A 14193-nucleotide genomic window follows, 5' to 3' on the forward strand; every position below is an offset into this window, starting at 1 on the left:
TTTCTACATAGATAAGAAGGGACAGTTTAATTCATTCTAGAATTAGATGTGCCAGAATAAAATATGAGAGTAAGAGGAAGCCAGTATGAGGGACACAGGATGAATAAACTTTCTTCTCTCATCTAGGGACTTTGGGCCAACTCCTAGGGCAAAAAAAGATGATGATCATGTACCTGATGGCCCCTCTTTTTTTAAAATTTATATATTTATTGGTACATTTTAGGTATACAATACATTTACATTTATCATTGGGTGTTTGTACCTGAACATGATGTATCTTAGTTCTTATTTTTTCCCCATTACCTATGCATCCTTCACCCCTACCACCCTTCCCTATTTACATAGACTTTGTTTCCATTTCTTTTTCTTTCTTTCTCATAATTTTTCCTTTCCTTTCTTCCCTTTCCCCTTCCCCTCCCACCACCCCTACACCTTTGGACCTTTTCCTATTTCAAATTATCAATTATTCGTTTTAATCACTTTCATCCTTATTTACACTTTCAGTTTCTAACACTAGAGATACTATTTGGTATTTACACATGTGTGTCCTATTTATTTCACTTAAGAGTATGGCCTCAATATGCATCCATTTAGCTATAAATGTCTCTAGCTTCTCATTCTTTATGGCTGAGTAGTACTCCATTTTATTAAAAAAAAAACAAACCACACCTTCTTTATCCAGTTTCCAGTTGATGGGCACTTGGGGTGTTTCCAAACCTTAGCTATTACAAATTGTGCCACTATAAACATCAGTGCACATATATTGCTGTGGTATGATTCTTTAAATTCTTTGGGGAAGATACCCAGTAGGGGAATAGCTGGGTCAAATGGGACCTCTAGTCCTAGTTCTTTGAGGTATCTCCATACAGATTTCCACAGTGGTTGGACCAGTCTGCACTCTCACCAACAATGGAGAAGTGTTCCTTTCTCTCCACACCCCTGCCAGCATTTGTTATTGGTTGAATTCTTGGTAGTAGCCACTCTTTCTGGGGTGAGGTGAAATCTCAGTGTTGTTTTCATCTGCATCTCTTGAATGATCAGTGATGTTGAACATTTTTTCATATATCTATTTGCTGTTTTTACTTCTTTATCTGAGAAATGTCTGTTCATTTCGGATGCCCATTTTTGAATTGGGTCTTTGAATTTGGGGGGTCTGATTTTTTTCACTTCTTTATATATTCTAGATAGTAGTCCTTTGTCTGAGGTACAGCTGCTAAAAATTTCTTTCAATATTGTAGGTTGTCTCTTATCTCTGTTGGTAGTTTCTCTTGCAGTGCAGAAGCTTTTTAATAAGATGAAGTCCCAGTTGTTGATTCTTTGGGCTAGTTCCCATGTTACTGAAGTTTTGTTCATAAAGTCTTTTCCTATGCCAATGTCATTGAGAGTTCTACCTAACCTATCTTCTAAGTTTACTGTTTCTGTCTTGATATTTAGCTCTTTAATCCACTTCAATCTTAGTTTAGTGCACAATGATAGGTATGGGTCTAGTTTTAATCTTTGGCAGGTTGAAATCCAGTTTTTCCAACACCATTTATTGAACAGGCTATCTTTTCTCCAATGAGGGTGATTGGATCTTTTGTCAAAGATGAGGTGGCTGAGTATGTCTGGATTTATTTCTGCATCTTCTAATCTATTCCACTGATCCTCAGGTCTGTTTCTTTGCCAGTACCATGCTGTTTTTATCACAGTAGCTTTGTAGTATAGTTTCAAGTTGGGGATTGTGATATCCCCAGCCGTGTCTCTGTTGCCTAGAATTGCTTTTGCTATTCTAGGTTTCTTCTGCTTCCAAATGAATTTTTGGATTGTTTTCTCTAGTTCTGTGAAGTATATTGTTGGAATTTCAATTGGTATTGCATTAAATCTATATAGTAGTTTTGGAAGTATGATGGCCCCTCTTTTTAAAATAGCCTCCTTCCAGTTCCTGATACTGTTTCTTCCTAACCGAGCCTTCTTGTTGCAAAACAATCCAATGAGAGATGTGTTATTCAAATTATATCATTGAGAAAAATGTGACTCAGAGAGGTTTTGTAATTTGTTCATGTCCATATAATAAGTAATTAGGCAAAGTCAGTTTCATAATAATTATGTCTGGCTCTAAAACTTATGAATTTCAGCAGTTTTGTCTGGGACTGTCTTCAGTTAATTGTGGCACCATTACCAAAATGAAAAAATACAGAAGGAATATGGTTTGTGTGGATATGATCAATGGAAAATTAGCTTGGTTTTAGAAATGTTGATTTTTGAGCTGTCTTGGGATAGTCATGTGCTGCTGTTTAGTTTATTGCCCAATAGTGGAGATAGGTCAACTTTGAGTGTTTAATTTGCTGCAGAATTAGTGACATATGGATAAGTAGGTAAATATAGATAGGTAGATAGACAGACAGACAAGCATAAGGCTGTTGGTGAGTTGGGTATTTGCAAGTTGAAAAATATCTGCAGTCACTTGTCAGGATTCCTATTGCTCCACATCTTTATTTCCTCATGTATCCATGAAAAAATAGAACTTTCATATTTATTCTTTTGTGCCTAAGGGAAGATAATGCTGTCTATGAATGATGTATAAGTGATAATTTTGTATTGTGAACATTAACTTGGCTCTTGGAATCACAGAATATCAAGGTTGGATGGGAACTGAATTTTCTCTTTTGGATTTGTTCTGTATTCAGGCTTTGCTTTATACATTCATGAGGCTACCTCAGTCCTCTAGACAGTGCCTCACATATAAAATGTCTCATTCTTGAGGTAAAATCCACATTGTGTGCAGATATTGACCGATTGTTTCTATTCTACACATAAAATAAAAACCCAGTGTCTCTCCCACACGATAGCTCATCACACTTTTGGAAACAACCCCCACGTTGCTCCTCATTTTCTCTCATGTGGCTGAACTTCTCTCTCTCTTGAGTGGATGCTTAGAGGGTACCATCCTCAGGGAGGCCTTGTTGGTTCAAGTGGTGGGAATGTACTTAGAAGATGGCTCCAGTGCCATGCCCTTCAGGTGTTGTCTCCCTGGAAAAAAACCATTTATCCAAGGCTACACCCTTTCTGATGTGGAACTCATCCAGTGACTGATTCAGATGTAGTGTGAAAAGCCTACTTACTTCAGTTTAATTAGTGACAACACTGATTAGCCATTTCAGTATCAAGGCTGTTCATGGTACCAGCTGGCATGGTGGAACTGCATTGCAACTTGACTGCATCTTCTCTTCTCTCCCTTCTTGTGTTCTTCCTCTCTCTTTTTCAGGTGTTCATCTTCAGGGCATAAACATTCTGCATGCCAAACTCTGGCACAGAATCTGCTCCCTGGAAGAAACCAGCCTCTAATGTGTGGCATCAAGTATTTTAATGAAATCATTCCAGTTTGTTTATGGACTTAGATGCTTTGGTAGGGCTTCTGGAGTAGATGGATACCTGGGGATAATTTATATAATAACAATGTATTTATACTTGAAGAATATTTTAAATTAAGTTTCATTGCTATGCATCTATTGTGTAAAGTTTATACAATAGTGAAATATTTCAGTAGGGGTGTCTCAGTTTAGATTCTCCTTCAAAAGCAGAGCCTGAGACAAGAACTGATATGTGAGTAGTTTGGGGAAATTATCTCAAGGAACAGAAGTGGGAGTCTGGGAACATCAAAGGAGAATAGCCATCCCAAGGGTGTGTTATTGAGCTATTCACCACTATGGGCAATTGGGATACACTCCCACTTGGGACCTGCTGAGAAGCCATGTGCAATTGTTTGTCAGATTATAAAAGACTGTTTATCTACCCACTCCTGATCCAGTTGGCCAAGCACTGCCCCTTGAGACGTTTCTCCCCTTGTCCCTCCAGGTTTAGGCAAGCCACAGAACAGCTGAGTGAGTACCTGTCAGCCTCCCCGGAGGCAGGCAGAGAAGCCCTGGGCAGAAAGTGAGAGATGCCAGGTGCAGCGGAGGCAAGGTGCTGTCAGCAGTGATGGGAATGAAGTGTTGGACCGAGAGGATGTGAGACAGGACACAGAGGGAACTGACACAGGGGACAAGCCGTGAACAATAACATTGTGTTTCCAGAGCTCTCTTTATGAAGGACAAAGTGCTTTGAGCTGGATTTTCTCCTAACACATCTGAGGAACTATGGCTAGGCTCCTTTGCTCTGATCATAAGGGACAGAGAAACTTGGAGATGAATTCGATGCAGTGAAGCAGTGTGCTCATTCATGAATAAATTGCTTATTTTGTCTAGCTAGACTTGTGAACAGTCAAGTACCACAAAGAGAAAGCACAGAAATCATTATAGAAAAACCTAAATACTCTGCATGCTTTTATACCAATTATTTAATATTATTTACATTTACTACAAGTGTTTTGACAAGTTTTTCAATGAATTATTGAATATCTTCAATTTAGCTGCTCTGTGTCCACTGCATATTGAATGTCACAGAGATCTGACTGTGATGGTGATAAGCCACGTAGTAGGATTGTCCCGTTTGATGTGAGAAGTGAGGGACCTGGGAGATGGCTTGGAATCCAAATGAAAGATCATCTTTCACTGCATGGATAGAGGCAGTGTTCTAGTATCATATCCTGTATAAAGCCTTCTGTCCTTAGAAAAGGGGCAAAGGGGAAGGGGAAGTGGGAGGGGTAGGGGAAAGGAAAGAAGAGAATGGAATTAATATGAGAAAATGAAAAAAAAGGAAACAAAGTCTTTGTAAATAGGGAGGGATGGAGGGGATGAAGGGAGGACAGGGGAATGGGGAAAAAATAATAACCAAGAGAGATTATGTAAAGGTGCAAATTTCCAATGATGAATGTCATTATATTGTATACCTAAAATGTACCAATAAAAGGATATAAGTTTAAAAAAAGACTTCTGTCCTTTATTTGTGGATTAATCACTAAAATGATAATCTCTGTCATTTCATAGGCAGATTCCCAATGAGTTCATCCTTGTGGCAGAGCTGTGGACTCTCTTCAGGAGATTTGAGTGTAGCAATCACACTCTCTATTAGCATTTGTACTTACTTTGCGAGAGCTTTGAATCTCGAGACCTGCCTAAGATTCTCCTGGCAGCACTTGTATTGCCTAATAGAATGTCAAAAAATTTCATAGTTGTCACCCTAAGAATTTGACTAGTGGATCTGAGAAGACTAGAACTACAGTCCAGGACTGAGAGGCCAGTGTCCAGCAGGGGATGAGGATGATAGCTACCCATCACCAAGATGGGACATGTGAAGCATGGAGGAAGGACAGTCAGGGGAGACGAGGGAGAATAAGCTTGGTTCACCTCAGGAAGCTCTTCTCAGAAGTAGGAATCTAATCAGGAGCCTGAAAAAAAAAAAAAAGGAACCTCAAGCTGGAGAGCCTAGGAAACCAGAAATGAGGCTGCAAACATTAAGAAACAGTTATTTCGTGGCACTCATTACATGTCAGGTGCTGTTCTAATGATTTGATATACATAAGTAATTTAATTCTCACAGAAAGCTTATGAAATAGCTTCTATTATCATGATCAAACCTATGTACCAGATATGGTAACTAAGCCACTAAGGGGTCAAAATATCCTGTAGTTGGTAAGTAGCTGAGCTTAGCTTCAAATCCAGGTAATCTTTCCCCAAAATTCATGCTCCTTTGAATACAGCATAGGGCTTACACACCTTCTAATATATAAGAAGGTTCTTATACATTATCAGTTCCTTCATGAAAGGAAAGACAGAGTCAAAAGGTGGGGGAGTCAAGTGTAACAGACACATGTGTTTATGCCTCATCAGATCCATGTGGCCACCTGCATCTTGCACCGTACCACCCAGTCACCTGCTCCAGGAGAAGGCCCTTGCCTGCCACAGTGCATCATGGCCTGCCAGTCCCTGGTTTGGAATTCCTGGCTTTTGCAGCCACATCAGGGCTTGAATGAGATACTAAGCCATGGGGCATAGAATGTGGCCCCACAAGCATCAGAGGCCAGATGATCCACCTGGAAATGCAGGACAATTAACTCGCTATGTGGTGAAATTTGATTGGAGGAAAGCAGCTAAGTAAATGTCCTCATCTTCCTCTGTTCCACTCTGAGGCCTGAGTTTTCCTTCCAGTCTGTCCCTTTCTTTGGATCAAGTGGAGGCACCTGTGAAGGACCAGTGGCACATCTTTGTGCCTTCTCACAAAGCAACAGGCAGCACAGTGGCTCTTCCTCTGGCCTCGCTGGATACTGCTGCTTGTCTCACCTTTCTTCTTTTTAACCCTTGCTGCCCTGGGCTTACCCGTGCTCCAAAATGCTTCAAAGGCCAAACTGAGAAAGTGGGTTGGGGCTAAAAAGTAGAATCAAATGGAGTAGTGGATGCAATTCATTACAACATTTCATTGTTTAGAGACAAAGAAGGTCTTTTTGAAAAATGTATTCAGAATAAAATGGAAGTTGGTATTTATTATGACGAAAGCATAAGTTTCAGTATTTAATAAGAAGTCACCATGGTGTGAGTAAAGGAGGAAGAGGGAATTTTAGGAGAGAAGGACTCCCCTGATCAGGCCAGCTGTAAGTGTGATTTGCTTACTGGCTATTTTGCCTGTGTCTTCTTCCTCTTTTCTTCTTATTACCGGTAGCAGAGACAGCCTCCATTTTCTAAACACTTCAATATACCTGATGCCACTCCAGGGACTCTATGTATATTTTGTCATTTACTCCTTCAAGGGAGAACACTGAGACTCAGAGAAGTGACTGTCAGACAGCTAATATGTGCCAAGCCAGACTGCAAACTCAGTTCTGCCTAGGGCTGAAGGCTGTACTTAAAACTGTTATCTTCTGCTGCCTTTTGCAAAGTTCCTCATCAAAAGAAGTTATCTGGACAGAGACAAGCCACATGGGGAGGAAATATGGCATGAAAGCACCTTATGTCCTTTGTTCTAATTTTCTCCAGAGCAGCCTGTAGTGGGGGCAGTTGCTAGCATTTGACTTATCATTGCCTCCTAGGAGGAAGTGCCCATTGCTGTGTAGCAGATTGTTGGTATCACTTAAGCCAAGAGAACTTTCTAGCACAAAATACGAAATAACAAATGACTCCTCTGGCTCCTTGATAAAGCTTTTATCCATTAGATTAACATGGTCAGTCCTCTATGTCTGCTGACAAGAACTCATCTCCAAACACAGTGACCTTACAGAGGTCACCCAGCCTATGGAAACCAGTGGGCCTCCTTCTTGATACATTCCTTAATAGATATCTTTAGCGGAACCAATGTTTCTTTAAAATTATCCCTTTGAATCTAAATCTTCTATCTCCCAACTTTCCTCCTCTTCCTCAGTACAACCCCACAGATTTGTATCATGGCATGGATAGAGGCACAATTAGCATGGTAAGAAACCCTGGTGCTGGTAAGCCATGCTAAGGAGAATGCAAGTAATGTCTCATATTTAACTTTCAGATATCTCGTATCACTTTTTATCATCCCAAGTAATGTTTTTCTTGTTACTATTACTTGGCTTTGTTTTGTTTTTGTTACTTGTTGCAGTTTAAATGAAAGTGGAAGATGGCTTAGAGTTGACTTACAAGACCTGGAATCTGACTGTAGCTCTACTAGCTGCACTTTGATCTGTCCCCTGCTCCTTTGGGGAAATTATTTATTCCAATCATGTAGATCATCAGGATCATTACAAATGCTTTTTAAAAAGAGCCCATCTCTTGATCATTTCATCTACATATAAAGATTTTGCTTCTGCCATGCCAATCCTGTCCTAGTTGTATCATTTTATTGCCAGACTATTTTGGTTTAGACCTATGTTTCAAAGTCTAATGGACAGATGAAGAGTAGGCATATATGCCCTTGTTCCCCACTTTAGGGAGAAAGCATTGTATCGTCTCCATTCATAGAAGGAGTTTTTGTTGGAAGTATGGAGTACATGTCTTTGATCTGTTGAGAAGGTTCTGTTCTACTTCTAGTCTTCTGATAGCTTTTACCATGAACAGCTGTAGAATTTAGTCCAATACTCTTTCTCCAACTAGTGACAGGATCATATAGCTTTCTCCTTTCCTCTGTTAAAATGATTCCTTTTGGGGGTGGATCTTCCAATGCTGAACCAACACTGCCATCCCTATAATAAAACCACTTTCTACATACTGCCAGATCTGACTTCTAAGAATTTGTTTTGTTAATCAAATTTCTATCTATGTTCATAGTTTTTTCTTCTATTATCTTTATCCAGTTTTAGGATTAGCACAATGTTGATTTCCTAAAATGAGGGGAGAAGTGTTCCTTCTTTTTTCTGCTTTAATTGTTTGATATAATTTATCAGTTAAAATGTTTATGAGCCTGCTGTTGTCATATAGGTAGGTTTTCAAGCTAGAAATATACTTTCTTTAATAGGTGCTATTCAAATTTTATATTTCCTCCAGAGTTAGTTTCATTAATTTGTCTTCTAAGTTACTTCTTAGACGTTGTCAAATTTATTTCAAAAAAGATTTTGTAATATGCTTTCTATATCCTTTTAAATTCTGTAAAATCTGTGGTAATGTCTCCTAGATCTTAATATTGTAATTTAAAAAATGTATAACTGATATTGTGTAACAGGAAGAAAAGGTCTAAAAGAGCAGGGGAATTGGGAGGGGTAGGGGAAGGGAAAAAAGGGAAAGGAAAAAATATGAGAAGAGAAGAAAATGGAAACAAGGTCTTTGCAAATAGGGAAGGGTGGAGGGTGTGAAGGGAGGGCAAGGGAAGGGGAAAAAAAATAAGAACCAAGATACTCATGTAATGGTACAAGATCCCAATGACGAATGTAACTGTATTTTATACCTAAAATGTACCAATAAAGTTAATGGGGAAAAAAAATAAAAGAGCCCGTCTCTGACCTCTAAATCATACTTCAGGTTAAAAGAAGAGAAAAGGGCCAGGGATTTAGCTCAGTGGTTCCGTCACTTGCTTTGCAAGTGCAAAGACCCGAGGTTGATCCCCGGTACCAAAAATAAATAAATAAATAAATAAATAAATAAATAAATAAATAAATATAAGTAAAAATAAAAGAAGAGAAAAGAGATTGAGGGAATGGGGAGTAGAGGTTTAAAATCCAGAACTGCGGCAAGCTTTCTAGGCTTCTGTAGTAAGCAGTTTAGGAATAGCTTTATTAGTACTGCCAGCTGCACAATTTCAATTTCAGGGGTGCCATTTGCAGTGTATGGATTCCACAGGCATGCTTTACACAGGAAAGATTGTGAACAGGATCTCTTAGAGTTGTGCAACTCTGGATGAGCTGTCACTGTAGCAAGCCACTTCCAAACACGACATGGATATTCTTTGGGTTTATGACTGCATAGTGGAGAGGTGTGCTGAGTGCACAATGGCCTAGAACCATGGATGGAGACACAATAGCATGACCACCGCATAAGAAAGTGGAAGGCAGGTTAAGAACAGCTAATGAACACTGCCGCAAGGAAGCTAGCTACCAGATGTCTCCCACATACAACATTACAACTGGTACCCATTGGAAAAGAGTGGTAGGTCTGGGAAGAGAGCAAGACTTTGAAGACAGTTTGGCCCAAGAGGTGGGCTTTAGATCAGAGGTCCCCAGACAAGGTTGAATTGAGGAAGAGTAGCAAGTCTTCTCTCTAGCCAAGCCAAGCTTGCAGTTGCAAACTTTTTTTTCTGCTTTGAGGGTTGTTTTTTTCCTTTCTTTTCCATTTATACATTGTAAAGTTCCCTTTGGAAAAAAAATTCCAACCGCATATCAACCAAATCAAAGAAGAATAAAAGATATGTTCACACTTAAGCTTATACAGAGGTGTTACAGAAGCTTTCAGAAACCAGGTTATATTGGTGAAAAATTGCAGACTTAGGTGTGTTCAGGCCTATAAAAGGTTAAAATTCTGAGGTAAGAGAGGTGGTATGCAGTTGTCATTAGATTAAATGTTATGGTTTTTTTTTCTTTTGAAGCTAGTGGAATGCTCCTGAGCTTATGTGAAGTCTGTCTATTGTCTGGAAACCCACTTTGCTTAACTTGCATGAGAATCAGTGGAAGAATTCGTCAAAATCGTAATTCTGATTAGTAGGGATGAAGAGGACACCTGGGCTCTGTATCATATGTGATCATCTAGGGACTCTACTTTGAGAATGCTGTCCTAAACAATAAAAGGAACAACAGGGGACACTGTTTCAGGACAAAGACTTGTGTTTTCTGATAATTAAATTCTCTCTTTTGATCCTAAATTTCCCCTTTTGTAATATGGATAATCATACCATCCCTTAATAAAATCACAGTCTTGGAAAAATATTTCAAAATAAACTATGTGGTTAGAAGAGGTAGGTGGTGCTAGTTATTAGAAGTCTACGTGGATAAAAAGTCTATTTCATGGGCTTCTGTAAGCTGTCCCCAAGCCTGCCCTTAGCAGAGGAATATGCATATAGGAGGCACAATATTGAGGATGCTTATAAGATTGTTTTCATCCATTTGGGTTGTGATAACAAAATACCATCAACTGGGTCATTTATAAACAGCAGAAATTCATTTCTCACAAATCTGAAGGCTGGAAGTCCAAGTTCAAGATGGCGGCTGATCCAGTTGCATGGTGTTGGGGCTATGTGGTTCTCTAGGACTTTGTTTATAAAAATTCTGATGCCACTCCTGAGGGTTCTACATTCAGAACATCATTACCTCCCAGCTGTCCCATTTCCTAGTGTCACGGTATTGGCGATTAGGTTTTAACATATGAATTTTGGGATGACACAAACATTCAGACCAAAGCAGAGCCTTTTGGAATCAAAGTGACAGAACTGCTATTAATTCATGCCTTTAGAAAATAGAATCTCTCAAAGTAATATAGAAGAAGAATTTGTCAAGGCAGATTGATAGAGGGAGTTTAGTAGATAAGGAAAAAATCTACCAATTAATTGCATTTGTAATATATTTTGTTCTTATTTGGAGAATGTTTTAGTTAGGGTAAAGTCTAGCTGCTGTAACGAAGAGGACCCAACAGTATAGGGCCTCAATAACAAAGACGCTCATTTATTGCTCATGTATAGTTCTGATACAAGTAGTTGAGGCCTGATGAGAAGCCCATTTCCCATGGCCATCAAGGAAAGCTTCCCTCTGTCTTGCTGCTTAGCCATCACCGAGGACGCTCTTATCATTTGGCTTGCAGAGCTAGCTTGTCACCTGGAAGAGGGAAAGATTATGGGACATTTTAAGTCTCAGACCCAGAAGTGGCACATACCATTTCCATTCACAAAGTATTGATAAGCTTAAAAATATCATCATGCCTAATTAAAAGGGAGATTGAGAAATGTAGCCCTAGCTGAATAGCCACATTTATATCTATAACTGTATTATTTGTGCAATAGTAGAGGAGGAGAACAGAGTTGGTGACTAATTAGTAGTCTGTGCCACAGGAATAGTATGTGGTGCTTTGTAAGTGGAGCCAATAGCTACTTCCCATGGCGTCTCTAATTGACCAGAGCTACTCTTATGCCATGCACTGTCAGTATTTCCTTTGATGTCCTGCTTTCAGCCTCTCCAAAGCCTTATTCCTAGTATCTACCAAAACCTGCAAATTATTCTACATAATGTGGTTATAGTATTCCCATTTCTCAATCTTATCGTTCTTCCTGTATCCCATGCAGGTCATGAGAAAAGACATGTTGGGTCCTGTCCTCCAGTTCATAAATGTGCTGTTGGCTGGAAAATGTTGGCAAAAGCACCAGTGTGAATTGTCTTCCACTTGCTTTTCCAATAGCTATGTCATAATGACAAGTATGACTATTGTCAGGCAATCAGAGGAGGCTCTGAACACTAAGAACATTTTCTTAACGATCATCCAAGCAGAAAATGAGTTCAAAGATTTTCAACATTTTACTGATGGCTCCTTAGGCTCTTATTATATCTGCATGTTCTGTTTTTTGTACCACCTCTTTGTTTCCCTGTCTCTTCACTCTCACCCTTGCCTTTTATGTGTGTGTGTGTGTGTGTGTGTGTGTGTGTGTGTGTGTGTAAGAGAGAGAGAAAGACAGTCAGAGACAGGCAGAAACAGAGATAGAGAGAGAAAAATTGAGAAACTGATTGTCAGGGGAAGAATGTTCTACCATGATAATGTATTTTACAATTCTTAAGGTTTGTTCCTCATCATTCGGTGATGTATAACACTGTTCATAATAGAAAGCTCTGACAATTAGCTGCCTTGGGATGTTCTAAAGGTGAAGTCACTCTGCTGCCATGCATCTTGCAACATTAGTGACATAGACAGGAGGTTGGCAGGCGCCAGATACTGTCAAGGAGGATGGAAGTAGATTGATATGGGTGGGAGCTGCTGTTTGGATCCGTATGTTGCTTTAGAGCCTGACCTCCCCACTGTGGGAACTGGATCTCTGTGAGACTACAGCATAACTCCAGCAAGATGGAATTACCTCAGAGAAAAGTCTGAAGGCAGACTTGAGAGCTGAGAAATTGTTTAGGAAGCCTAGATTACCAAAGAGAAAAGTGTGTATACATGGGGGAATGGGAAATGGGTCACTTTCCTAACAGCTAGTTGGCATTGTCATTAAAGTTTTCCTGGCTGGGAGAGTTACACAGCCACTTCTCTTTTCATTTACACACACACACACACACAAACACACACACACATTGGGAAAGAGGTGTTTTGTTTTACTTTTATATCATGGTTTAATAGCTCTTTATATTCCTCAAGAGATCTGGGCTGCCAACTACATTCTCACAGGATTCTGAAAATTTTCCCTCTACCCTCAGCCTCCTCCATCACCCAGATGTGATGTTAGCAACTCTTTAGTGCCTCACCAACTGTATTCTATACCTTGGTAAATGTTCCATCTTGGATTTCATGTTTTGCCATTCGTGATGACAACATACAATAAAACCAAGATATGACTTATTTTGTGTCCAGCAATGAAAAAGATTTGCTGCATAGTGTGTCTTCCATGAGGAGACAGCTCTCAGGTAAATGGGTTTTCTTTTCACTGGGGAGGGGTAGAAGGGACTTAATGTCTCTTCTTTTTTTCCCATGGATATAAAACTTTGTTATGGTAAACTAACCCTCTGATATCATATAAACTGCTGGCATTCTAGATTGTTTTAATGACCACTCCTTATTGCTTAATACTGAACATTACCATCTGTTTCTTTCTTAATTATAAATGCAGCAGGAATTTGCAATTACATCAGTAACGGTGGAAATAAAATGAAGCTAGAGGCCTTGTACTTAACACAAAGCAGCCTTCCCCTAATGGTTTTCTTCTGTTGCAGGCACTGGTCAGAGAAGAAAATTCTGAGTGATTTCCTTTGCCCTCTTTCCATATACTTACCACACGAATGTCATGCTATCAACTCAGCAATTTCTTTTAGCAAGAGGGAGAGCTGTGTTTATTTTCTGTGCATGGAGCTGGGGATGTGTGGGCAGCTCTTTCTCACACTGTTGGAACCAGTGGTGTGACTGTCCTGCTGTTCTGGCCTGTGTTGTTGTGAAAATAGGGTTGTAATAGCCTAATGACATGACTCACACCCATCCCCCAGAGAGGGGTTAGGAGTGGACATCTAAGGAACTTTAGTAGCCAGCCTGCTTCTCTATGAAAAATAAAGGAGCATTTGTGGAGAGAGATCATGTAGAAACTGAAGATATGTTTGTGTACCTCAGATTACCTAGGGTATTGTCGTTAAGTGGAAAAACCAATCAAATTACAGACTCGTGGAATTTTAGATTTAAAAGAAACCCTTAGAAACCCTTGAAAGCCATGGTCAGTGTTCTCCCCAGCCCCTTCTGTGCTTGACCAGGTTGAGCGCAGGGTGTGAAGGCTGCAGAACAGGGCTTGAGTGTTGAGCCACATTAGGTGTTCTGAGTTCTCATCACTTAGTTTTCAATGCCTCAGTTCTCTTCATCCGTGGCAATGGATAGCAAAAGGCTTCTTATGAAGCCTGTTTTTTGAATAAATGAGAGACAAGTGCTTCTTAGCCATGTCTTCCCTTTTCCCATTCGTTTATGATAGGTGGAAGAATTTTGATCTGAGCAGGTTTAGTGCTTTGCTCATTGTTGTAAATCTAGTAAATGGTGGACCTGGAACAAGAAGCAGTGTTTTGTAAGACTGTTTCTTCCACGTCATATCTAGTCTCTTTGCTACCTTTCCTTGCCACCCATTGTACTTTTGCACAATGAATGATCAAAATAATGATCACATATAAGATTTTTAAATCTGTAAAGTATTTTTAAATGCCCATTACCATTCAACATATACTAGGTG

At 39.6% G+C, this 14193-nt stretch overlaps 1 protein-coding gene across 7 annotated transcripts in view; it reads left to right on the plus strand.

The window, feature by feature from the left end:
* Cpq (carboxypeptidase Q) overlaps positions 1-14193 on the plus strand; it is a 502796-nt gene that overhangs the window by 217903 nt on the left and 270700 nt on the right. Inside the window, exon 7 of one of the 7 annotated variants that reach the window (XM_087190647.1) lies at positions 5748-8140. The exons of the other annotated variants lie outside the window; for them this stretch is intronic. Within the exon in view, the coding sequence (XP_087046773.1) occupies positions 5748-5912 (165 nt within the window). The 3' untranslated portion in view covers positions 5913-8140. Of the gene's footprint in view, positions 1-5747; positions 8141-14193 lie in introns of those variants that run through there. 7 annotated transcript variants of the gene reach the window in all.

This window comes from Heterocephalus glaber, unplaced genomic scaffold (assembly GCF_053883595.1).
Source record: "Heterocephalus glaber isolate CG9 unplaced genomic scaffold, H.glaber_assembly_v1.0 deba00001555, whole genome shotgun sequence".
NCBI classification, from domain to species: Eukaryota; Metazoa; Chordata; class Mammalia; order Rodentia; family Bathyergidae; genus Heterocephalus; species Heterocephalus glaber.